Genomic DNA, 27,584 nt, shown 5'->3' with positions numbered 1-27,584 from the left:
AGTGCCTTCACAATTTAAGCAGATCAAGAAAGTCCAGGCTTCACAAATTAGCTCTACAATCCTCAAAGCAGCATACAAGAAAAATATCCATTCCCATCTAATTCACAACAGTCCATTAACAAAGTCCATGCAAACAGTCCAGGACTGCAAAGTTCAAGGTCTTCAAGTCCCCCATCTTCTCTGCTGAGTTCTACAAGAGCTGTAGATGACGACTAGCCATTTGATGGTTAAGTCCTGTTAACCACAAAAGGGGAGAGCGTTTGGGTCCTGCTTGTGGGTTTCCCACAGGTATCTGGTGGGCCACTGTGAGTACAGGATGCTGGACTAGACGGGCCATTGGCCTGATTCTGCAGGCTCTTCCTTCATTCTTAACAGCAACACTGAGACTAAGAAGGAAGCTGATAGGTAGTGCCATCCCCTTGGACTGGTTGTACGGTAAGTAAGAAGGCAGACAGATGGGGGATCGCTGGGGGCAAACTGAGACTGGTGGGGCAGAGCCCCATTTATACTAATGGAGAAATCTCCATTGAATACTATTCCACGTTTGCAGAAGAGGCTAGCTATTAGTTGTAGGGCTTGCAATTTGCTAACTCAACCCTCTATTTGCATCTTAAAACAAAACATGAGTCCAGTGATTGCAGTGTCAGCACTGGCCCTAAGGCTACATCCAGACAATGACTGTAGAAGAGCCCTGTGCAGCAGTCTGAAGCAGACAAATGCTGGCAAGGCACCATGACATTCCACCCAAAGACTCCCCCCTCCTTCATCTCTAGAAGTGGCGGAACCCTGCCAATTATGGACAGAAATAATTTGAACCTACTCAATTATTTTTCCAGGCCTCCACCCAATGCCTGGCTATTAACCCAGTGAGCCTGGATTATTTTGGGACGGGTTATGATTCCCCACTGCCCCCCGGCCACTTGGCAAAGGCCAAGACCCACCAAGATGAGCGAACGCTGAGATATAAAGAGTTTCATTACTGCTTCTTAGGGTGTTTTTCTTTTCACCTGTAGTTTGTATCTGTTTCTATGTCCACCTGTGGCACTGATATGGGAAGGTATAAGCGAAGGAGGAGATATGGGGAGGGCAGAGACAGGCTGGAGAGTGAGGTGAGGAATGGGGAGCGGGGAGCACAGAAGAAGGCAGATGAGGCTGCTAGACAGAGTTCAAATTCCCTGGCAAGCACAGTAGCTGTGACCCTTGAGGGCAGGATGGGGCCGGGAGACTTGATCCTGCACACACAGTCTCTTGCACCAGATTCAGTGGGATTGCAAAAGGGCAGGCGTGTTAATAAATATGTGTGTCATTAGTAACATTGCCGCTCCCTTTCACATGCCCTCTGCTACACACACAGTAACCCTGGAACTTTTCCCAAGTGAGAAAGGATGCTCTGTGAAGAGGACTCCATGTACTCCCCAGCTAACAAAAATGGGTGTTTTTCTTCTCTTGCTCGGGAATCCTTAGGCTGAAAAAAGGATAGGGAAAAGATAATTAATACTAAACTGCTTATATAACCTTAATGATTTAATGTTGCGTTGGGAGGAAAGAGAGAGAGTATTGCTAGCTATTATATCATAGACATGCAAAACTGCCTTAACCATTGTATAGCAATGCATACGAACCTTCATTAAGGTATTAAGGGAATTATGATTCATTTGCATGCAACCTGTAAGGAGTTGTATAGCTGTAGAAGACCTGGGCTATTTTGCATGCACCTGGAATGGATCAGTTGAGCAAGCAATTCTTGGAACGCAAGTTGTCAATAATAGGTATAAAAACTAACAGCATCAAAAGAAGGGTCTGATGATTTGCATGGTTTGGCTTCTGCCCAGCAAATTGATGGTGTTGGCCATAGGAACATTCTATTAGGATAGTGTCTTTGGATGTTTAGCCAAAATCTGCTTCTCACAGAATACAGTATTTAATAACTGCATTTAACAGACATATATATCTTTTCTTAAATTTATTTCCTGCTCTTCCTCCCAAAGCTGCCCAGGGCTTCCATTTTTGAATTTCATATTTGAATTCTGTATTTGAAAATTGATTTGCTATGGTGTTTTTGAGTCTATGGCTTTCTAAATATACAAGTTTGAATTTCCAGAAAATATCTGTAGGAAAGGTTAAAGCATTTGAGGCTTTTTAGTATGAAGAGAAGGGAAATAAGAGGAGATGTAACAGGAATGCGATGCTGGACACAGAGATGCAGTTTTCTGGGCACGTTTGAATTGAAATGATGAGGGAGATGAGTTAGTCTAACTAGGTTCCACAAGCAACCTTTTTTTCTTTGTTGCAACAAATATAAATTGCAGAAACTTTATTTTGGTGGGTTACTTTTGAATTTCTGTTTACCTCTAAGTTATCTCTCTCTCTTAAATTCTACCTCTGATAGCACAATCTTACCATATATATCTACTCAGAAGTAAAAGCCCCAATGAGTTCAGTGACACTTACTCCCAGGTAAGTATGCCTACTATAGCAGATTAGGGCTGTAGAAATAATATCTGAGTGCATATGGTTAGGCTTGCCCTGCAAATTACCTCTGAAATGATACTGTTGACAAAGAAATGAAGGAGGCAACTAAAGTTGGTGCTTTTCTTTGGAAATATTGGTTTGCCATTCTGGTCAAAATGTATTTTGGTTTGAGGAAGAAAGTTGCGCCCCCCCCCCCCCGCAACCATCCCTGTTAATGGTAGCTCATTAAGCTGTTGCAATCAGAATGAATTGCAGATGTTCTCCATATAATCAGACCTCAAATCCTCAAAATGAGGAACCAGTTCCAAGTTCTTCAGCTTGTTCGTGTCTCCAGAAAGGTCAAGGAGAGAGAACCAGTGACAGAATGGACAGATGGCTGCAAGTCACTGGGCAGCAGGAAAGGGAAGTGCTTCTCCAAAGTTCGTTGACCACTTTCCTCATAGGGCAGGAGGAACATTCCTGGAGAAGAAGGGAGGGTGGACAGCACAGCATGAACTCTACTAGGAAACACAAATATTTTTAATAGCAAAGCTAAAATAAAATTAAGACTGCAGGGCCTCTCCATTCGGCTCCTACAGGAGAAGAAGGGAGATGAGGAACTTGGGAACAGCTTAGGAAGCGGACTTTAAAGAGGGCTCCTCCATCAGCTCTGCTGAAACTCCACGGGCTTCTCCAGACAACCAGTTATTAATGAAGATACTTCTTAATTTACTTGCACAAAGCTTACACAGAGGTTAGATTATAGGTTATAGGACAATAAGCATTCGTCTTGATTTTCTTGGTGTGGTGTATACACATATTCCAATTACCGTATTTTTTGCTCTATAAGACTCACTTTTTCCCTCCTAAAAGGTAAGGGGAAATGTGTGTGCGTCTTATGGAGCGAATGCAGGCTGTGCAGCTATCCCAGAAGCCAGAACAGCAAGGGGGATTGCTGCTTTCACTGCGCAGCGATCCCTCTTGCTGTTCTGGCTTCTGAGATTCAGAATATTTTTTTTCTTGTTTTCCTCCTCCAAAAACTAGGTGCGTCTTGTGGTCTGGTGCGTCTTATAGAGCGAAAAATACGGTAGTCATTCATGCACCCTACACTTGCCAATGCATTCCCTATCACTTTACAAACCACAAGAAGTCTGTTTTTTTTTTAAAAAAAAGTGGATTTGCTACCCCAGCCCTCTCTCTCATCTTCCTCAACCTTATACAGTATAACATTAGTGTCTCACACATCAAATATAACTGATCTGTAGAAGAGTCTATGAACAGAAAACAGAGACACTGTATGTACTTTTGAGGTTCCAGAAAATATTAAATAAAAGCATTTTTTAAATAAAGTGGATTTGTCATGGCAGGGAGACAGAGCCCTTTAATCCACTTTATTTGCAGTAACCTAAAGCTCCACGTGACCCGGAAGTGTCTCCGGACAGTGCTGGCCCCTGGCCTCTTAAGTGAGATGGGCGCACAACCCCAGAGTCTGTCAAGACTGGCCCGTACGGGCAGGGGTACCTTTACCTTTACCTTTAAAGCTCCAGTATGTGCTGAGTTGAAATACTGGCAATCTGGAGCCTGCTCCTTTTGGCTTTTCTACCTCTCCTTAAAATATTTCCATTCCAAGTGGTCATTACAAGAACTGTAACTAAGAAATGGTTTTCTTTCCCTTCCTCCTCGCTCCCAGTTCCTTTTCCTTTTATGCCCTGTCTCTTGGAATGTAATCCCGAGAGGCGGAACTGTCTTATCATTTGTTAGCTCTCTGGAAGCGTGGTTTTTTTTGTTTTTTGTTTTTTGAGTTGTTATGCAAATACAAAGCAAAACATACAAACATATCGACTAAAGATTAAAAAAAAAGCAAAAGCAAAAAACTAGGAATAAAAATATAATAAAAAATAAGTGTAATAAACACTTAGGACAATTTAAATTATCAGATATACAAAGATATTTCTTCTAATCATTATTTATTCATACGATTCTATGGGAGCATTTCTATTTTATGCTGAAGAGCAAGATAAAAAAAAATACTTGAAATAATAATAATAAAGAGAATATGCTGCTTGGAGAAACAGCAGGAGGAGGTGTTGAAGGGGTCGCATAAGCCAAAGGCTTATACAGCTGCAAAAGTCTCCAGTGTGAAGCCCGGGAGAGACACTGCAAGTCAGCATGGAGCTAGGTTAAGCAGTGTACTGGCTCACTGTAAAACAGCTTCCAAACTGCCCTACAAAGAGGGAAATAGGATCCAGCATCAGGCCTCGCTGCTAGCTTGTCAAACCTGGCAACTGCACAGTCTCTTGGAATTATGATGACAGGGCAGGATGGATTTTGTTAAGTTGTGGGTGAACATATCAGATGACACAGTGATTCTTCAAACAGCTCTTGTTTATTCACAAGCCAGAACAGAACTGAACTGAAGGGTTCAGCCAGCCTGCTTATATAGAGCTCCAGTACAACGTAACTGTAACAACTTTCTGTAACTATCCAATCACTGAACGTCACTTTCGATCCCTTATTTGCATAACTATCTACAGTATCCTCCTGCTGGTCCAGGGTGAGAACTTCAGTACATAACAGATTTGTTGCATTTTGCTGCTACTGGCCAAATACATTTTGGTACATGAGATGAACCACAAAATGGTGACCTCCCCTCCTACTCACAGAGGAAGAAGGGGTGATTGAAACTCTACATCAGAAACAAGGGGGTGGGATAAAGATCTACCTTGGGATTTGCTGTCCATGTGGATCCTGCCACCTGAGGCGGTCACCTCACCTCGCCACATGGGTGGGCCAGCCCTGTACTGACCTGCACACTGGTTATTTGGCTCCCCCAGCCTCTGGAATGGAACCTTCCCAAAATTCTGATTGCGCACCTTGAAAGATGGGCGTGATGAGCTGGAGAAGGATCCCCAGACTGTAGAAATGCCAACACTGCAATGCAGGAGGTAGGGAATTTTCCACAGCCCTCCACCTCACCAAGCTCACCTGGATCATCTGCCTTGGTCACAGGGACCCAACAGGCTTCCTTCTTTGCTAAAAATGGTAAAAGTCAGGTGTTGGGCATATGGCTTTTTTTCACTTAATAGCATCCGTAGCACTAATTAAGTTTCATCCAAACTATTTGAGTACAGTATAGTAACAGCTTTGCTTTTTTAACATTAAATAAAACACCTTTTGCAATTACCTCAACCTTATTTTTGTTAGACTAAAAATGTGAAAAGGTGTCCTGATATGGATTAATCCCTTTTACAGCCACCTGGTTAAATGAGTTCCCATTGCATATTACTGACCCTGCTTTGCCATAATTGGTTGCTGTCATGCATACACAGACATTCACACACCCCATATACCGTATATTGTGACACTCCATATATTTAATTACATATTGTTTATCAAGTACAAAATTGTTTTTATCCTGTTTGCAAACTCGATCTGTCTGAATGTGGGTCAGTGAGGACAAAACAGAGTCATAGGAAAGGCAGGGAAATGTCTCCACTAGCGATGGTGACCCTCCTTACAAACTGTGCCATGCAGAAAACAGGGGGAGGTCAGATGGAGACTTTTGCATGCCAATTCTTAGTCACTGTCCTGAGGCCTTACTTGCTGCAAATTGCAGAAGGCTGTTCTCCCATTTTCAATGTGCTGCGTTTGTTCTGTGCGGTTGCCTATTTCTCACAGATTTAAACGTTATGGCACCAAGGACAGTTTGCTCTGTGTCTGTTAACTGGCCTAAAGCAGGTTAAATTGAAATACTGACAGTCTACCTTGGCAGCAACTGAAGTGCAAAATGGCTGCTCACTGGAGGTATCTTAGTTCTCATGCGTTGTCCCCCTAGAGACAATGGCAACCTCTCTGGACTCTGAGAGCCAACTTCTCTTTGCCAATCTGGTGCCCTCCAGCCTGCTGGTAGACAGCTGGAGGGCATTCACATGGAGAAGGCTGCTGTAGAAGCCAGCAACCCTCCAGGGCAAATAGGGGTGCGGTGCTGATACACCAGGGACTGACCATAGTAAATGTTATGTACTGAAGTTCTCACCCTGGGCCAGCAGGGGGATACTGTAGATAGTGCAGGTCCACACATGCAAATAAGGGATCAAAAGTGACGATCAGTGATTGGATAGTTACAGAAAATGGTTACTGTTGCGTTCTAGTGGAGCTCTATATAAGCAGGCTGGCTGCCCTCCAAGATCTAACACAAAGGCCCATCCGTGCTGGAGAGTTTGCTTCCTCAATCGCCAAGATAAAAAGAGCAAGCAAAATCCAGGAGGCTAAAATGAGTTAAGACACACAAAAACACATATCATGTTTGTTCTGCTGCCAAGTGCATTGTAGTCCTTTTGTGTCCCTTGATCATTTTTGTTTCCTGAAGTTAATGAAGTGAAGACTCAGAAGTGTCATTATTACAGACACGCCCATCTATTTATAGGGGCTGGAAAAACACAGGGAGGCAGAGGATGTCAGGAGTTCCTCAGGATGCTGTGGTATTGTCCTTTGGAGGGGTGTGAAGGGAATGCCAACTCTGGAGTATTAAAGGGAAACTGGGTGCATCAGCTCCGCACTGGCAGGGCTGCCCAGATCCAGGGGAAGGTCCCCAGGGGCAGAGTGCAGAGACACTGGAACCACGTGTACATTCTGGCCTGGACGTGTTTCAAGAGCTTGGAGGGCATCAGAGTATTCTGCACCCTGCACAGAAAGGGGCAAACTGGACTCAACCCACCCTGAGGGTGTGTTTTAGGATGAGAAGAGAAAGGCTGGTCATGCTGCAGCTGGTGGAGACCTGCCCATTGATGGGCCAATGCTTGTGGAAGTCAAATCTAGGAGAAGACACTCTAGAGAATGACCCCTCTGTTGTTGGCCCTTCTGGGACACCATTGAGGGCCAAAGGCTGCACTCGCATGAAAGTGGCAGGTAGATATCTGGTGGAAGGACCCTGAGTAAGAGGGCCTGTCATTTTCTGCGAGGAGCCAGGATTCAAAGCCAGCTTTGAGAGAATATTCTGTATTCATGAACTGTTTTTTTTGTATTTTGCTGCTGGCTTTCTCTTCCCTTATTTTTAATGCTGTTGCTCCTGTGATAATCTGTATTTTATTTCATAATTCTGAGCTGTATAATTGTATTTATATAATTGTTTTGATGTTAGTGTTGTATAGATATTATTATGTAGTGATATTTGTGCTGCATGTTGTAAACTGCCTTGTGGTTGGAGGCAAAGAGTGGTATATAAATTTAATAAATCATCATCATCTGTGGATGCACTGGTGATGATAGTCCTCGACTTAAGAGAACCTTTGCCTTTTAACAGCAGGAAACCCTGATTTTGAACTCCAGGGACAGCATCATTCATTCATTCATTCATTCATTCATTCATTCATTCAAAATATTTATAAGCTTTGCAATATTTCAAAGCTTTTGCAAGTGGGTTCCATACAACCACAGGTCAAAAATTAATAAATCAGCAATGATAAAACAGACAGATCTTATCCAGCCCAGAACAAAAAAAAAAATAAAGAGATGCAGTGTGGTGTAGTGGTTAGAGTGTTGGACTAGGACCTGTGAGACAAGGGTTCAAATGCACCCACTCAGCCATGAAGCTCACTGGGTGACTTAACTCGCAGGGTTGTTGTGAAGACAAAATGGGGGGGGGAGAGAATATGTACTCTACCCTGTGCTCCTCAGGGAAAACTTGAGATATAAATGTAACAAACAAACAAACAAAGCAGCAAGGAGCACTGGAAGTATATATTAAAAAACCCTTCAATGTAGGGGTGGCTATAGATCCTTCTTTTAAAAGGACACTGTTAGAGGGGCTACCAGATAATAGTCCTCTGTGGGAAGATAAAGGGACGTGGGTGGCGCTGTAGGTTAAACCACAGAGCCTAGGGCTTACCGATCAGAAGGTTGGCGGTTCAAATTCCCACAACGGAGTGAGTTCCCATTGCTCGGTCCCAGCTCCTGCTAACCTAGCAGTTCAAAAGCACGTCAAAGTGCAAGTAGATAAATAGGTACCGCTCCAGCGGGAAGGTAAACGGCATTTCCGTGAGCTGCTCTGGTTCACCAGAAGCGGCTTAGTCATGCTGGCCACATGACCTGGAAGCTGTAAAGCGAGATGAGCCAGTAAAGCGAGATGAGCGCCGCAACCCGACAGTTGTCTGCAACTGGACCTAATGGTCAGGGGTCCCTTTACCTTTATGGGAAGATAACCCTATGAAGGGAGATGTTCAGAGGACTGGGCCTTGAATTCGTCCACCCACAATTAACAGACATAAGAATGAAGAGGTATAGTAATTATTTCTAAATTTGCAAGTTTACATATAAATCTGCAAATGCTAATCTGTATCTTATTCTGTCCTCCCCCCACCCAATTTCAAGGAAAAGCCAGTGACAACAATCAAGGTTTTCAGGTCTTTCCAAGAAAACAGCCCCTAGCCTGTTTCAAGTGGTGGCACCCACCTTTGGGGCAGTGAGGTGACTTGGAGGAGCTGGTGCGTGTTGCCAGCTGATCTTTTGCTCTGGGGTGGAGAAGGGATTCCTCAAGGATCTGTGGGAACCCTCAGAGTTGCAAAACGGGGAAGCTGTGTGGGAAGTTGTTGCTTGCTCAGAGCACATATTCCCATAGCGCCTGTTGTTGCATTCTGGAAAGCCCCAGCCCCCAAGCTTCAGGATTTAACCCCTGAGAGGGATGCATGCTCTGCTTTGAGAAACTTGAAAATAGCAGTTGCAGCAGTCCTTCAATCTTTCTGCATGGAGGGAGAATGCATGGGAAAAAACTGCACTGCAAATCTAAAACAGTTTCAGACCAGTTTAATGATCACGATGCTCTCCAAAGAATCCTGGGAATTGTAGTGCAGGGATTTTTGGTAGGCCCTTTCACAGGACAGGACTACAAATCCCAGAGTTCCTCAGTTCGGTAGTAGTCACAGTTAAACAGGTTTCCTGGATGGGGCTGACAGGAGGAGGAGTCCAGAAACATCTGGAGAGCACCAGGTTGCCGAAGACAGCCTTAAGCCACTACATGGCTTCTGCTCCCTCCCACTAGGATCTTTCAGATTGAAAGGAAAAGAAATATTTTTTATTAACACTTCAAGCTGCATGAGCCCCCCACTCACCCCCCCGGGGGTATTTCCTGTTGCTGCTTCGTGTTTACGGAAGTTGCTTCCCCTGGCAGTTCACCAGATACGTTTCTATTTGGGACAGGCATTGAATGGCTCGGATTGGAAGCTATTTAAAGTGACCATGTTTTCCTGAACTATGTGTTGCTATTTCTGCTGACCATTTTGTTTTCCACCCTGCAGCTCCGTGATAATATAGTTTTATAAGTATTCTAAGGTATCAAATATAAAATACCGTATTTTTCGCTCTATAGGACGCACCTTTTCCCCTCCAAAAATGAAGGGGAAATGTGTGTGTGTGTCCTAAGGAGCGAATGCAGGCTTTCGCTGAAGCCTGGAGAGCGATAGGGGTCGGTGCTTTCTTTATTCCCCCCCCCCCGAAAAACTAGATGCGCCCTATGGCCCGGTGCACCCTATGGAGTGAAAAATATGGTAAATGTTCATAAATGCACAAGGTAAACACTCGTACATAAATATATAAACCACACACCTGAAATATTACAGGAGATAATAATAATAATAATAATAATAATAATAATAATAATAATAAATAAATAAATAAATAAATTTTATTTATATCCCGCCCTCCCCAGCCAAAGCCGGGCTCAGGGCGGCTAACAACAATAAAACAGTACAACAGTACAACACAACACAACACAACACAACACTCTAAAATCATTCATTATAAAATTAATTCAAATCAAACCAATGGCAACCATTGGGCCAGAGCTCCGCGAAGATTGCCATTGCCTGAAGCCATTTTTACTCTCCCAAAGTGACCTAAAATGTTCCTCTGCAGTAGGAGTAAATGGGGAAAGCTTTCAATTGTCTTTTCACTTGCAAATCCCATTAACAATACTGCCTGGAATCTAGGGGGTTTACCTGCAAATCCAGAATGGCAAGTTTCTGTTAGGCTGAGCAGACTATCAAGAGGTATGAATTTGTAAATAAGAGATTCAAGAACTTAAGTATTTCCCATCTCAAAAGAATGGCCCAGCTACCCAGGATATGCATTCAGATACCATTATCAGGTACCCGGCAGACAGGAGAGAAGCAACACTCTCAAATTTTTGTGGGAGACCACCTCCTTCTGTGATGTTTGTATGCTTTTTGGGTGGTCTTGGGCTAAAGGGTGGGCAATTTCAAAAGTCTTTAAAGGTTCCTGCATACTTTGCTCTTCGCCTCTCATGCCCCCTTGCAAGGAGGGGAGGGAACTCGGTTGCAACAGAAAAATAAAGATCTGCCTTGCTTTCTCTGGATCCTTGACTCCATCCATTCATCTCTGACTGACCATGGACTCGGGGGACTCAGACGCTTGGGGAGTTTGGCAGCAAAAGTCAACCCCCTGATTTATCAGTAGGAATGCAGCCCAAATATATCAGGGAATCCTGAGGTCTAGAAACTTGATGCACTGCCTGTTAAAGGGAAAGGAAGGAAGCCAAGTGCTGAAAAGCTGTATCAGACACTCCACACAAGCTTCTCCACCCCTGATAATGAGCAGCGCTGATTATAGAGATAATTAGCACTTGGGTCTCAAGCTGCTGACATGCAAGGCTCCTTGAGAACAATTTGGATTCTGAGATTGTCCAAGGCTTGGAGGCTCCTTGAATGTGGTGCTCGTAGTTAATGCTATAAATAACTCATCTTGACCATGGAAACATTCTGTTCTTTAAAAAAATGTGTATATATAATTATTATTTTTGCAAGCATTCTTCTCGGCTCTCTTCCCATGTTACACTGCAGAGCTGTGTTATCAGCAAACTGAAATGTATGTGCTTATCTTTAAATAAACAGAAAGGTCTCCAGAAAGTATCAGAGGGGTGTCAATGAAGGAATCAGGTTATGGCCAATTGCTGACTTCAAGCAAGGTCATGTACCGGTCATCACACGTCACACTGTGGTCAACATCATCCACAGGAGCTCTTTCAGCAGCTTAATGACAGGCAAAAATAAAACAAATGACACTTTCCCCATCACTGTTAGGGAGTGTTGCATCTGTTGGATTTCTGCCAGTCACCAGACTGAAATCAGCACAGGCCAGCAGCCACATGTTCTGTTGGCCTGTCCTAAAGGGACAGATGTGTCCCCAGGAGAGACAGCAAAACAAATAATGATGGTGCAATCCCATTTAACAGGCATAGCTGTTCTACCACCGTATCTTGGTTTTCAATCCACTAGCTGTCATGATTTCGCCCAAGGAACTGGGGATTATAATTTGGTGTGGATTCAGAAACTCCAGTTAGCAATCGTTTGCAGCCTCTTAACAAACCCAACCCCAGAGACCAAGGGTGCTCCCTGGTGACCTGTTTATTGAGCATTCATTCCAATTTGCTTACAGAGAGTTGTGTCAAAGCGAGGGTTATTATCCCACACTTTCCAGTGCCTTTCCCCATCATTTTCTGTCTTGCAAAAAGTCTGATCTTTGGGGGGGAAGCGGGTTTGTTGTGCAAGAATTCCCAATCACCTATACTTGCGCAACCTGAATTTGCACCCTCAGGTGCCTGCAACTTTGTCCTCTCTCTGCCCCTTTGAACTATTTTCTAAGTACACTCATGGAGTTCTAGTTCCCACTTCCTTCATAGCCCTGCTTAGTCAGAAAGGCAGCCACCCACAACCTGACCAGCTTCAGACACTCAGCCAGGCTGGCTGGGGCTGGCAGGAGTTGTGGTCCAAGCCACCTGGAGAACATGACGTTGGCAAAAATTGTGGTGCGTAAATGCAAAGCATTATTATTTAGAAGTAGCCTAGCAAATTCTGTACCTCCCTTCTCAGACTTGCTACCCAGAATCCTTAAATCCTGCACTATCCATCCTTGCTGTCAACTGCAATTCCCATTCAGAGAAAATAAACTCTAATTTGTGCAAGAAAATTTGAAAGATAGCTTTAAAAAATATTTCCTTCATATTAACTCCTCTTTAGAGGGCACAAAGCATTATACCTCATATTAAACCAAACAGCTGAGCCACTCACGGCCACACGGAGACAAATATCATCACCTTCCCATAATGAGACTCAACACTTACTTATTACAAAATATCTTTTATTGTTAAAATAGCTTGTAGGACTCCCCCTTCCCCGTTTTCTTTTTGTACATACAAGGGGGTGGGAGAAAAATCACATTCACTGAGTACATACAAAGGCTAAGAGAACCCCACCGTTACACATTCTCCAGCACACAGTTGAAGACGGAGGCAAAAGCTGGTGCAGTGATTTGAGTCTCCTCTTATTTTCAGTGATCTGACTTTTGGTTGGTGATCTGGCTGGATGATCTGAATGGCAGCATAATTTTTCCAGGTGTGTTTAGTTCAGAGACCAAATGTCCCCTCTGATCAACAAAGGGGTATGACTGTGGGCATCTTCACACCGCAGCTTACTCTGCATGCTGTGCCCTCCCACTTTTTGAAGCCACATATTGCAATATCAGCCACAATCTATATCAGTCCCATAGTTTCTCGACAAGTACCACTGTTTGATGCACTCCCCCCTCAAACCAGCTTGAATCCAACTAGAAAAATTAAGCCCCCTTCACTTCCTCCTTAAGGATAGTGTGTACATTTGAGACAGCCGTTGTGCATGATCAGATGAGTGCATGTGTGCAGACAACAGCTTCATGGATAGGATTTTCTTTGGCCCTGGGGGTACCAGAAAGGTCATGCACATCAGGTGAAGACACCCCTGCCCCCTTTCCAATGTGAGCTACACTGTGCAAATGCAGCCTTGAATGCAGTGGCAGAGGAATGAAGTCGTTGCATTTTAAGCTTGTGGTGCAGATACACTAAATACAGGCTGGCCATTACCCATGAGAACAGCCCTTGCCAACCAGGCACCATCCAGATGCTTTGGACTACAACTCCCATAATTCCCATCCAGCATGGCTATGCTCCCATCAACTCCAGCATCATGTAGCTTCACTGGCTGGGCCTGAAGGGAGTTGTAGTCCTTAACCTCTGAAAAGGTACCAGATTGGAAAAGGATTGGGGGTTGGCCAGGCGATAACCAAAGGATTACACTGTGATCCTTAACCAAGTATATGCAGCAGAGAGATGGCTGCCACTTCACTGCTTCCTCACTCCCCCTCCTTTCTGAAACTCCTTGGGATCTACTGCCACTCAACACAGGTCAGCCTTTGCCAGTCCCATGGCCCCCCGATGGCAGTTGCAGTCCAGCTACACCTGCAGGGCACCAGGTTGGCAAAGGCTGATATGGACAGTAGTAAGCCAGATGGACCCACGGGCTGCCTCCACAGAAGGACAGCTTCCCATGTCTGCTAAAGCAAGAGAGAAGGTTTTTTTGCCCCTGCTACCATAGTAGGTAAGGTTGCTAAGTGACAACCTAGACAGTGTGCATTTACTTTTTAATGCACAAATAAAGCAGGAGGCAGAGTAGCTCATTACACTCACTATCGTTTCCTGTCTTTCAGCCCCACCTGCATACAACTTGTTAACAGGTAGATGCAATCTCCAGGCAACCTCCATTTCCATTGCAGGTGTCACATGACCCGCACAACACTGGCCATTAAAAAATAAATGCTAAAACCTCTTGAATTCTATGTATAAAGCATGCAAAATTAATAGAATCAAGGCAAATACCCACAAATTCCCTAAAAATCAGCCTTGGCCGCTCATTAGTAAATCGTTTTCCTAAAGGATGCTGGCTGCTGAAGTCCTGTTGCCAGAGATGACATTCCCTCTTCCCTCTCTCATTTCCTCTCACTCTTCTACGTCCAAAGTCTTCAACATAAATAGATTTGCTCAACTGGGTGCTGCCCATTTGGGCTTGTGGGGTAGAAGACAGGGGAACCAACAGTAGGAGGAGCCAGAGCCAATGATAGGCAGAGCCAACTCATAGACTAAGGAGGACAGAGCTGACAAGCAGTGCCATTCCTTTGGAATGGGTGCAAGTAAGAAGGCAGGCAGGTGGTGACTGATTGAGGGCAGACAGTGTTTCGTGGGGCAGCGGTACCCCACTTGCCCTAAGGGTACCCCACTTGCCACCTACAACTGCTTGAAAGGCAGAAATTAGCAGGTTCTAGGCCCTAAAAAACCACCTGCAAATTCTTGCATCTCAAGCCACTGTTTATGGCACAGCTACAGATGTCACTTGAGAAGTTGGCAACCTCATCCCATTAGCAAGGAGCAAGAGCGAGGCACCTCCAGAGCAAATCTTTCCACTTAATTCCAAGCAAAGTTTGCAGAAAATAAGCAAACCTGCCTTGTTTACTCTGAGCAGAGAATTTTGAGGCTTCTTTGGTTCAGAATATGTCTTGGCACATAGCATGAACTGCCATGATTATACAGCTTGACACTTGACATGGGGAAAAACACTTCTGCCACAATCACTCATTATTATACAAGGAATGTTGCTCTGTAAAGTGCATTGAACTCTACAGATTTGGAAAGGGACAGCACTGCAGTCACTATAGTCTGCTCTGAAAGCCATTATTTGTACGGAACACTTCTGATTTTGCTACAAGTATGATGGAGGATGCAGAACGGAAATGAATTCCCTGCTGTTTATAGCAATACAATCTTATATCACCATCTTGCTTAGTAGATGAGGGCAGGAAACGAGAAATAAACAGATATGCCAAGCTACTCTGTATGCCCAATGAATGTGCTCTCTCCTAACAGCAGATCTCGTCCTCAGCACAATTAACTGGCTGTGTCACATTTTAAGAGCAAGCTCAAACAGCCTCCTTTGTTAGGGTTTGGCCAAACTGGACCTACTAAGGCAAGGATGGAGCACTGTAGGACTCCATCTCCCATCAACCCCAGCCAGCACAACCAATGGCCAGGGACGATGTGAACAATAGTCCAGTGACAGTTGGAGAGCTGCAGGTTCTCCAATCCCTGTGCCAAAATGCAGCTTGCTGGCTCACAAGTTGCCAGCCTAGATGGATACTGGTGAAGCGCACTCATCCTGAGCAGCAAGGGATGCTCTGCAAGGGATAAGCTACTCAAGTCTCTTGCTTCCTCTCTTTCACTGGTCTTGCCCAAAATGCAGTTGCCCAAAACAACCACTTGGCTCTCTGGTGCTGTTGGGCCAGAGTTCCCTGTGAAGAAGAATTGGTTGCTAAGGCACTCAGGGAACTGTAGCTCTGGGAGAGGAATAGGAGTTACCTTACGACTCTCTGCATCCTTAACAAACTATAGGTCTCAGAATTGCTTGGAAGGAGTCGTGACTGTTTAAAGTGGTAGGTAAAGATAAAGCAGAGACATCACCTTGCCAACAAAGGTCCGTATAGTAAAAGCCATGGTTTTCCCAGTAGTGATATATGGAAGTGAGAGCTGGACCATAAAGAAGGCTGATTGCCAAAGAATTGATGCTTTTGAATTATGGTGCTGGAGGAGACTCTTGAGAGTCCCATGGACTGCAAGAATATCAAACCTATCCATTCTTAAAGAAATCAGCCCTGAGTGCTCACTGGAAGGACAGATCCTGAAGCTGAGACTCCAACAATACTTTGGCCACCTCATGAGAAGAGGAGACTCCCTGGAAAAGACCCTGATGCTGGGAAAGATGGAGGGCACAAGGAGAAGGGGACAACAGAGGACGAGATGGTTGGACAGTGTTCTCGAAGCTACCAGCATGAGTTTGACCAAACTGCGGGAGGCAGTGGAAGACAGGAGTGCCTGGTGTGCTCTGGTCAATGGGGTCACGAAGAGTCGGACACCACTAAATGACTAAACAACAACAACAAAAGATAAAGGACCCTGGACAGTTAAGTCCAGTTGAAATGACTATGAGGTGTGGCACTCATCTCCGATTTCAGTCCGAGGGAGCTGGCATTTGCCTGCAGACAGCTTTCCAGGTCATGTGTCCAGCATGACTAAACTCCTTCTGGTGCGATGGGACACTGTGGTGTGTGCCAGAACGCATGGAAACACCATTTACAGCAGTGCCTATTTATCTACTTGCACTGGTATGCTGTTGAACTGCTAGGTTGGCAGGAGCTGGGACAGAGCAATGGGAGCTCACTCTATTGCAGGGATTTGAACTGCTGACCTTCCGATCGGCAAGCCCAAGAGACTCAGTGGTTTAGACCACAGCGCTAGTGTCTCAATCAAGGGAAGTAATAGTACCACTCTATTCTGCCTTGGTTAGACCACAATTGTGTCCAGTTCTGGGCACCACAATTGAAGATGGATATTGACAAGCTGGAATGTATGCAGGGGAGGGTGACCAAGATGATAAAGTGTCTGGAAACCAAACTTTATTAGAAACGGTTGAGGGCGCTGGGTATGTTTAACCTGGAAAAGAGACTGAGTGGAGATATGATAGCCATCTTCAAATATATAAAGGGCTGTCAAATATATAAAGGGAGGTCCAGCTCCAAGGGCCTTCTGGTGGTTCCCTCACTGCGAGAAGCCAAGTTACAGGGAACCAGGCAGAGGGCCTTTTCGGTGGTGGCGCCAGCCCTGCGGAATGCCCTCCCACCAGATGTCAAGGAAATAAACAACTATCTGACTTTTAGAAGACATCTGAGGTAACCTGTTTCGGCAAGTTTTTAATGTTTGATATTTTATTGTATTTTTAATATTTTGTTGGAAGCTGCCCAGAGCGGCTAGGGAAACCCAGCCAGATGGGCAGGGTATAAATTATTATTATTATTATTATTATTATTATTATTATTATTATTATTTCACATAGAGGATGAAGCAAGCTTGTTTCCTCCTGCTCTGGAGGGTAGAACATGGACCAACGGATTCAAGTTACAAGAAGGGAGATTCCGACTAAACACCAGTGAGAGCTGGTCAGTGGTGGATTCTCTTTCCTTGGAGGATTTTAAACTGTATTGAAACAGTTTTGTCTTGTATTTCAGGTCTTCCAAGTTAGGAATCATTTCCAAATGCCTGTGTTTGAAAGGCTGTGTGAAAGGTCATGTAGTTAAGCTCTGGGTAGCCAGAGCACAGACAGATTCACACATTCATGTGTATGTGTGCGTGTGTGACAAATTCCAGAGGGACTGTCCGGTTAGGCTGCAATAGATTGTAATGATTGCCAGAAGTCACTTCAGCGCCAGATGGGGGGGGGGGGAATTGTCCACCAACTGTCCTGCCCCACCCTATATTTTGCCAGAAGAAAGGTGGCAACCCGACCCTAACCAGAGGCCTGTGAGAAGCCTGCAAGCCAGGCACAATAACAGCCCTCCCTTCACTTGTGATTCCCATCAACTGAAATTCAGAGACGCCTACTGTACTGCCTCCAACAGTGGAGGTGTGTGTAGCTTTGAGGAATAATAATGTTGCTTTTTCACAGATGTTGCAACTGCTAGATGACCGCAGATAGCACAGACCTGCTTATACAGTGGTACCTCTGTTTTCGAACGCACCTCGGAAGCCAAACATTAAACACAGCTTCCATTTTTAGCTTTCTGCTTTGAGTTTTCGGTTTTGGAACTTAAACCGTCTTCCAGAACGGATTACATTCGAAAACCGAGGTACCACTGTACTTATCTTTATAACGGTTTGTGGTTCGGGTACTCATAGATAGGACAGCTTGCAGCTGGATTACGGTTTATTTGTACGCTTCGTCAGATATAGAACTCGTTAGCGGTCCGGACGTGGCTTTATCGTTTGAGTCAGTGTGTAAAAACATAGAGACATGGACCAAATAAGGAGAAAGATAAACGGGTGGTGGCTATCGAATTCAGAGTAATGGGAGATATCAACAAGGGCGGGGATTTTAGTAGTCTAATTAGGCCCTGGGTAGGCAAACTAAGGCCCGGGGGCCGGATCCAGTCCAATCGCCTTCTAGATCTGGCCCACAGGTGGTCCGGGAATCAGCATGTTTTTACATGAGTAGAATGTGCCCTTTTATTTAAAATGCATCTCTGGGTTATTTGTGAGGCATAGGAATTCGTTCATTATTTATTTTTTCAAAATATAGTCCGGTCCCCACAAGGTCTGAGGGACAGTGGACCGGCCCCCTGCTGGAAAAGTTTGCTGATCCCTGAATTAGAACATTTTTTCATCAATAAACTTTTTGCTGCTTCACCAGCTTCATTCAGAATTTATTTTGTAGGTCTCAGGACCCACTTCTAACAGTAGCCAACTCTGCTGGGCCTTGATTGTAAAAAAAATCCTGCTAGCTATTTTTTTTAACACTAGCTGTCCACCTTCTGACTGAGGAAGCCTCAGTAAGCCAGTTTATCATATGGGGCAGAATCACAAAAGTCCCAGTTTAGAATATAGAAATCACTTTATCCGTTTCATATTTGCCTCCCACACAGAATTCAGAGAATTATTCTGAGATGTATATCAGAGATGTAAAATGCATTTTGAAAAAAATAATAATGTTGCATTTATTTTTGGGGTGGAGGGAGAGGAGATTTGGGACACATCCATAGTACAAATCTTGCTTTTAGGACTCAGAAAAAAGATCAATAGGACCCATGTGGAACATAACCATGCAGATACAAATGAGGCACATATTTTGGAAAGAAACGGTTAGCAAATTCAGATGTGAGAGAAGTATTTCAGGAAATTGGTTTCCTCAGTTTTCTTTAATGACCCATAGAAAGAACAAAACTATGAGAGGGAAGCTAGGCTTCATCAGCAGAGCTTTCCAGTTTTCTTCTATGCTTTCACACGCTCAGTCTTCCCCAACCCGGTGCCCCCTGCCCCACCCCAGAAGCCTTGAACTACAACTGCCATCAGCTGTGCTGTCCAAAAAAACCCAAACAAACTAGAAATGCACTAGGTTGTGGAAGGCTAATTTAGACTACTGAAAATGGACAAAAGTACAAATCTCTAGAATTCAGATTGCAAAATATTGACCTTGTGACTTCATTCAGTCACCACCACCCTCAAACTCTGAAGGAGAAACTTTTTGACTGACCTGTTGTGATGGGTGGAATTCTGTTTGCTATATATCTGTTAAAGACAAAGGAACCTTGTCAAAGGTTGGCAAACCTACATTTGCATCAGGAGGGCCGGGTCTCCACCCTTTTATGTTTTTACTGACCTTTTGTCCTGTACCTCAGGACAAAAATGAAGCAGGCAAAGCTTTCTCCTCCACTCTCTCCAGCTGAGGAAAAGCTGTTGTCTGCTTCACTTTTCCACATCAAGTTGCCCTTATAGGCACAGGAGCAAAACCATTAGAAAGTTGACAATGCTGTTAAGGGGAAAGAGGGCTTCTCCCCAACTCTGCAGGGCCATTCTGTGTCAGTACAGTTTGGGAAAGGGGCACCTGTTGAACTTCTTCCCCTCATGGAACTGGCTGGCGAAAGAGGAAAGTGTTAGTCTCCAGTGGAAAAGAGTTTCCAATTCAAAATGGTGGATAGCTAGTAGGAATGAGATAGGACACTTATTTTGAAAGAAACAGCAGCAGCAACCTGTTCAGGGTTAACTGAAAGCTAGAAATTAGGGCTATCAGCTGATGAAATAAATATTCCAGTACAATTGCAAGTATTACTCAAAAGTAAATTTCATTGGTTTCAATGGGTTCAGGCCAGGCACTTTGCTGCCTGAGGCACAGCAGAAAGTTTACCCCACCCCACTGGAATGTTGGCGCATGAGGTAGAAAATGCTAAAGCCCCTCTTCCTGAAATATAGTTACAATTATAATAAATTAATTAGCTAACAATTTGCTGCCTTTTCGTGACACCCCAAATCCTGCTGCCTCAAGTGGCTGCTTCACTCCGCCTAATGGTAGGGCTAGCCTGGAGTGGAATATATTCCCTGGAAAGTGTGCTTATGCTTTCAACCATGCTTGATTGTCCTGGGCCAGGAGTTGGCTTCACCTGCTGAGCAGCAGCCTGAAGGAGCAGAAAGTGAAGTGACTCCACCTGCTGCTGATCAGCCTTCTTGCTCCTGAGGAGAACCAGCAGGCTCCAGCTTTCTTCAGCAGGGTTTCCAGCCTCAGTCAGTTGCTGGAAACAACATTTGTTGTTCCTGGCCAGACTGGGCTGCTTCTTGCTTCTCGTGACTTCAGAACCTCAGCTTTCTTGACCCCTGGAACTGTGTGAACTGAGATACTCCAGACCTTTGGACTGGACCAGACCTTGCATATGGACTCTGCCTCCAGACAAGTACCCCCGAGTTTGGCTGCCTTTTTCCGCCATTGAGCTCTGCCGTGGCTGGCAGCACAGGACTACGACATTGATTAATCAACTAAAAGCACTTGAGGACAGGCAAGATTGAGAGTGACCATGAGGCAGAGTTAGGAAACTGTCCCAGGTGGCAGATACTGGGGGGCAGTGGGGCAGCCTCATGGCTATTCCTCCTGAGCCCCCTTTTGAGACAAGATCTGCGTGAGCCACACAACTGGCTATAGTCTTGCCAATATTCAAGTAAGATTCAGCTACCAGTCCTGTTTGGCTTCTGCATGTGGAAGTGCGGGACAACCCCATCTTCTCCTTTGTCTCAGGCAGCAAAATGTCTTGGGTCAACCCTGAGGAGAGGCATTCTGTCCTCCAGAGTAGAAGAGGGAAAAGACAATGAAATTTCATCCTCATTTTTTCAAATGTGTGCATTATACACAGACACACACATCTCGTTGCAATCATCATTTTGTTCCCCAAGTGATCTCGGCACTTTTTAAAGACAGATTTTGGCATCTAATAAATTAATCAGACTGATTAATTACAACATTTTGATTGATTAAAAAGAGTCCCCCATGTAACTGATCAGCAGATTTAACATTTTAAACATTATTTAAATGTAAAATACTGCAGGTGTCAAGCACCATTTCAGAATGTAACACTAATTTTCCAAAAGGGATCCAGGGGGAATCTGGGTAATTAACATCTGTTTCGGGAAAACTGCTGGAGAGCATTACTAGAGATAGAATTGGCAAGCATATAGAAGAGTAAGTCTTGCTTGAAGCAAAACCAGCACAATTTCTGCAATAGTCTCACTAACCTTTCAGAGTTCTTTGAGAGTGTCAGTAAGCTTAGAGGTGAGGTGCTTGAGCCATCAACACTGTGTAGTTTTGCCAAGGATCTTTGTGAAGTCTGTCACCAAAGATTCCTTAGCAAGCTTAGCAATAGTAGAAAAGGAGGAGAGGAGAGGACCTCTTCTGGATCAGAACAAAACAGGAAGCTGAGCAGGAATACAGGGACAGTTCTCCCTATGGAGTGATATAGAAAGGAGAGCCCCAAGGGCTGGAAGTGGGAGTTGTGCTTCTTAAGTTGTTCATAAACCATCCAGAATTAAGGGTGATCAGTGAGGTAGAAAAGTTTGCTGATAACTAATTGCTCAGCACAGGTAAAACATAAAAAGCAAAATGGCAAATGCACTTCAAAGCAGGCCAGCGTGAAGTGATGCTTGGTAGGACAAAAAAACATTGTTTCACATATATGCTTTTTAACTGGTATCAACTTCCCAGGACTAGACCCAGGGCATAGGGGGCAGCCTTAAAAGAGGATTAGATAACTTCATGAGAATAAGGCTATATTCTGCCTCCATTATCAGAGGTAAGGTGCTTCTGAATAAAACTTAAAGCTGAGACTCACAAGTGTGGAGAGGGCTCTCACACTCTTGTTCTGCTTGCAGGCTTCCCATAGGCATCTGGCCAGCTACTGTAAAAATGGAATCCTGGACTAGATAGGCTCCTGGGAGAGAAGAGGGAGAAGGCCTTCTTTATGAGGGAGTCTGCTGTGATCCACACATGCATCCACTAACCAAAGCTGATGAACCAGTGGCCATCCTGAGTTTGTTGGCCTCCAGTTCCCAGGATCCTGGATAATGGAGAGCCAACAAACTCTGAAAGACAACAAGTTTTCCAAAAACCTGCTCCAAACTCAAAGAAAATATATTCTTTTCCAAAAAAAAAAAGAAGCACTTTGTTCTTTTCTCATACCTATAGCAGCTTTTGTTAAGCGATCAACTAAAACTCATAAATTCATCAACTATGATTTCTTTAACTGGGGGGCAGTAGTCAGTCAAAGGCTTCCATTCAATGCTGCAGTCCTTGGGGATGTAGGTCTGCATCCAACTAACTTCTACTCAGTGTAGACCCATTGAAATTAATGGACCTAAGTTAGACATGTCAATTAATTTCAACAGGACTACTACAAACCCATACCAACAAAACTGGACTTTATGCTGCAGAGGGAACCCTCCTCTTCTGCCCACCTCCACGTGTGAATGCGTTTCCTCCTTCCACATTAACACAGCTCAGGCCAATTTTGCACACCTGAACCCTTCCTCCAAGCATAGTAACCTAGCTGCCAAATTTTCAAAGGGCCACTTCAGCTGTGCCTTCAATAGCCCTTTAAACTGTGTGCAATGGGCAGCCGATAGCTTAAGGGGACTTTGTCTGTTGATTTCTACAGATCAAGCTGCTCTCGAAGGTCAAAACACAGACCAGACTGGAGTTTTCTTCTTAGTCAGTTGCCAACCCAAAACAGTAGCAAAAAGCATCTGGTGTCTTAGAGGACTTTGCTTTCCTGATTTATAAGCCAGTGCCTACCCTTCCGTGCACATGTTCCGTGGAAAGAATTTGGAATCAGAGTTGGAAGAGACCCCAAGGATGATCTAGTTCAACCACCTTCAATGCAGAAATATTTGACGTTAATTGTGAGGACTCCAGAAGCAAAGGAATAGGAAACACAATAAAAACAGCCCAGGTTGCTACTTTGCTGCTGCTATTTTTAAACAGGGCTGATTTTGTGCTTTTAACAGCAGCTTAACTTGCATAAATGTAACAGCTGAAGTTTTTCTTGATGTGGAACCAAAAGAGCTACAAAAGCTTGCCTTTCTAAATTTCTCCAAATCATTTTGCCTTTAAAGGCACAGGAGAAGAGCTTATTTTTAGAAGTTAACAACCCTACCATGTCAAAAAGCACCGTCCAGGGAATTTCCCAATAGCTGGTTGCAATCAAATACAACAAACATCAACATTTGGCTCAAATCACCCTTTAAAAAAAAATAATCAGACCATTTTAACCACCAACTTTTGCTTCCAACCCTGCCTGCGCAGGGTTTAAGAGCCACATTTCAATGTGCAGACGTTAGCGAGCAACACTATTTCCATGCCGACACCTTTTTACAAATTTTCTGTCAAAGGCACAGGAGCAGTCCCATCCATTTTATTTTGGCCAGTTGGCAACCTGACTATCATGCCTTCATAGCTGCCAACATGCCCCTGAAAGAGAATTTTCAGTCCTAGATTCCTGAGCAGAGAAATAGACACTTTGCAGATTTCTACTGAAGCATGTTCAACATTTACAGATATAAATGGATTAGTTTTAGGCTGTTTAACTGATTACTTTTTTGTGGCTTACCTGGATGGCACAGGAGGCTGCCAAGTGGTCAGGAGGTGAGGAAATTTGCCAAGGTTGTTCCTTTGCCTTGACAGCATCTTAGTCTGCAGGAATCGCACAGGAAGCTTTTTGCAGCATGGAGACAAAAATATTATCACCTACTAATCCCTGCAGATCAAGCTGCTGTTAAAGGCACAGCAACAGGGGTAGTTTGCAAAGCTGGCAACCCTTGAGCACACTCTCATTCAGCCACAGGATTTAGGGGGAAAAGGTTCCTTTGACCCAACTAATCAGAAGATATTTGGCATTGGCACATAATCTCTCGGTGAAAAAAAATATGTTGGCGGAACATATGGGTGTGGGTCTGCATTATATACACACAGACAGAGATAGCTGAACTAAAATCGACTGCCTGAAAAGCCAGTTTCTATCCAGCACTCACCTCACTCCCCTTTCTACAAACACAAAAGCCAACAAATAAATATAGTTTTCTTTGTTTAGTTTAAATAGCATGATGAGTTCCGTTTCCACAAGGGTCCCCATGCACTCTGAATTGCTTGCTTGCTTGCCCTCACCCAGCCTCTCTTACCAGGCAGTCTGAGTCCACTGCCTGCAGAGAATCTTCCTAAAAGCCTTACGAAAGTCCTGATTGAAGATGGTATATATGACAGGGTTCAAGGAGCTGTTGCAGTAGCCAATCCAGAAGAAAAACTTAAAGGTGCTATCTGGGATTGGACAGTGCTCTGGGGGACAGATGGCCCGGAGGCTGTAGAGGAAGAAGAAAGGGAACCAACAGATGACAAAGACCCCGATCACCACAGCCAGGACAAAGGTGAACCTCTTCTCCCGGTTGAGGTGTGTCTTCCTCTTCCAGGGGTTGGCACTGAGGGTCTTCACCCTCCTCACCAGCAGGACCTCCCCTCTCGCAGTGGCCAAGGTGTCCATGCCCTGAGGGGAGCTCTGGGGGGGTCCATTGCCCCGCTTGATGCTGCTGGGGGGAAAGCACTCTGAAGATGGCTTCTTCTCAGGCAGGGACTGAGAAGGGCTGGTGGCAGTTGCTGGCTCTGGGTCTTTCTCCTCCTGGCTTACAAGAGAAAACTTCTCAGTTGAGAGGCAATGGGTCTCTGGTTGGTCACTTTCCTGAGTGGGTACCTGGCGTCCATTTGGCTCCCCTTCTCCATGAGGCTTGGATTGATCCTGCTTGGGAGAGGTTTCGACAGATGGAACGGCGATGATTTGGGGCACTCCTTCTTCTGCCTTTGTCTTGGGCTTCTTAGCTTGAGTCCTCTGCTTGTTTCGACGCTTGGCTATGAAGTAGATCCTAATATACACCAAGATCATAATGACGCAGGGGGCAAAGAAAGAGCAGGTGCTGGAGGAGAGGATGTACCAGGGCTCCTCATTCAGCTCACACCTCCTTGCATCCTCTTTGGCATTGTTTGGGTTTTCATTGAGGACCAGCGGAGGCAAGGAGATGACGGCCGCAATCAGCCACACCACAAGGATGGTGCACTTGATTCTCCTTGGCGTCCTCTTGGAGTTATACTCAATGGCTCTGCTCACCGACCAGTACCGGTCCAGACTGATGGCACAGAGATGCACGATGGAGGCTGTGCAGAAGAGAACATCCAAGGCCAGGTAGGCTTTACACCATGTCCTGCTGAAATACCAGTAGCCCATCAACTCATTGGCAAGAGAGAAGGGGATGATGAGGGTGGCCACTAGGATGTCTGCGGCCGCAAGGGACACCAGGAAAAGGTTCTGTGGGGCTTTCAGAGACCTGCTGGTCAGCACAGCAATGATCACCAGAATGTTGCCAAAGATAGTGAAGATGATGAGGAAGGTGGTGACAGCTGCAATGGCGGCGGTGGCTTGGATATTGTAGCCGTCATGACCGCCCATGGTAGCCATGATCATTTAGAAGGAGTGGCCCTACAGGTCCAGGTGGGGTGTGGGGCCCACCTTCTCAGTTTCACATGTGCCTGAGAGTCTGCAGATCAGAAGCCCCCCATTGTTACCTGAGTCAGAGGAGAAGCAGCAGTTCAGGGAGAGAGTTGCCAGGGCAGAGTTGCCGGTACTTCTTCCATACTGGGATTCTTCCAGCCGGAGCATCGGCTTCTCTTGCTGTAATCCCAAACTGCTCTGGATGCTAATTCTTTGCTAATTCACAGCACCACTCCCTCCAGTCCACAATAGCGATCTCTCTCCTTCTCTCCCTCTCCGGGTCATTTGCTTCTTTCCTCCAATGCCCAGGCACTTCTGATCACTGTAGCACTGTTGGCTCGGAATAACCTAAGAAGTTTTATTCCTTCTCTTCCTCTTCGCTGCTGGAAAAGTTGAGAGATCTGTGCAGCCTGGCGACTGAACTGCACTCTGCCTCTCTCTCTCTCTCTCTCTCTCTCTCTTTGCTTGACGTGGACAGACCAAGCCTCCCAGTGCCTTTTGAAACGAGCTGCAGGAGGAGTTGGGTTTTTCTCTCCACGAGGAATCTCTGACATGTGATGTCATGCAGTCTTTCAGCTTTTTGTCGGGCTCCAGGAGGGGAGAGAAAGGAATCAAGAGAGGGGTGTGCAGAACATGCAAACATACACACATACAATCACAATCTAGCAGCCGCCAGGGCTGTCCTGGGTTCTCCAAGAGCCACTCACCTCCTTTCAACTGAGTCCCTCCAGCTACTCAGCTGACTCTTCTGTCTTTGTCTAGCCTCCTGCCAGGAGAGCCCACCATGGCCTGCCAGTGTGTTTTTTACAATGCAGGTTGCTCTGTAACTAAATTACTCTGATAGCTGCTGTGTATATGATGACTCAGACCAGCCGGCTTTCCATCTGAGCCCTGCTGCGTTTCATCTACCCTTCTGGAAACTTTGATATGGGGAGATCTGGACTTTGAAGAACTGCAGCACTGGGTTGTTTAATAATTATTATTATTATTTAAAGAAACAAAAACAGAGAATGCAGGGAGGATGCTCTTTACAAAACAGGGCGAGAATTTAGTACAATGCTTCTCAAGTAAATGGGCATCTACTTTTGCAATTATAATACAGATTTCAATGGACCTTGTAACCTGTGGACCACCACAGAGCCCAGTCCAGCCAATGATAAGGACTTCTAAGATTAATGGGGGGGGGGGTTTCAAGCTCTTCAGACCCCCAGCTGCTGGCTTACCTCACACCTCCTCTCTGCACATTCTCTATTCCTGCTCTGATATTGGAAAGGAGCCAGGAAGGCAGAGCTGTCTTGGAGAAGAAGAGGTCCCTAGGAATGGAGGCATTGGGGATGGCAAGGGGGATGGAGGGAGGGCCAAGGGGAGCAGGAGTCTTGGGAAAGAAGAGTGGGAAACATAGGAGCCAACTACAGGGGCCCAGGGGTCTTTCCCCCCCCCCCCGAAAAAATATTTGATGTTCTCCCCAAAGTTGATGGGCATTGTCATTCAAATGGTGTGTGTGCACCATGTCATGTGATCGATTATGTGGGGCAGGGCTTATCCGCCCCCCCCCCCATTTTGTTCAAGTTGGCCCCCCGGTGAGCACAGGCAATAGCCCCGTGAAAAGAAGGGGAGAAGAAGTCCAGAGAGAAGAGTCTAGGGTAACAGTGTACACATCATCACAAAAACAGGGGCAGTGGGGATATGGATTTCAATCAAAGTTGCATATGCTAATTTATATGTATAGAGGCTGATTTAGAAATAATAATAGAAATTAATGTTACCAGGGACTGGGTGACCTGCTGCTGCTGAGCAATTCCAAGGTCTCCCTTCTTATGAATTGTTAACATGATACCAGACAGATATTCAAATAAAACAAAGAGCAGCAA

General features: G+C 45.0%; 1 protein-coding gene across 2 annotated transcripts; it reads right to left on the bottom strand.

The window, feature by feature from the left end:
- ADRA2B (adrenoceptor alpha 2B) lies at positions 1–26,399 on the bottom strand. Of its 2 annotated transcripts, XM_079987534.1 has the most exons (3): positions 23,791–26,399; positions 2,749–2,931; positions 1–1,465 (listed from the first exon to the last, which is right to left on the bottom strand). In XM_079987534.1, exon 1 carries the CDS (start codon positions 25,684–25,686, stop codon positions 24,355–24,357), a length of 1,332 nt encoding a protein of 443 aa, XP_079843660.1. In that variant the 5' UTR covers positions 25,687–26,399; the 3' UTR covers positions 1–1,465; positions 2,749–2,931; positions 23,791–24,354. The 2 variants fall into 2 exon arrangements, with proteins under 2 accessions (XP_079843660.1, XP_079843661.1); XM_079987535.1 differs by lacking the exon at positions 2,749–2,931.
- Positions 26,400–27,584: the final 1,185 nt, after the last annotated feature.

Source organism: Podarcis cretensis (assembly GCF_951804945.1).
Source record: "Podarcis cretensis genome assembly, chromosome: 8".
NCBI lineage: Eukaryota > Metazoa > Chordata > Lepidosauria > Squamata > Lacertidae > Podarcis > Podarcis cretensis.
The sequence above is the reverse complement of the archived record's forward strand: the minus strand, read 5'-3'. Positions and strand labels throughout refer to the sequence as shown.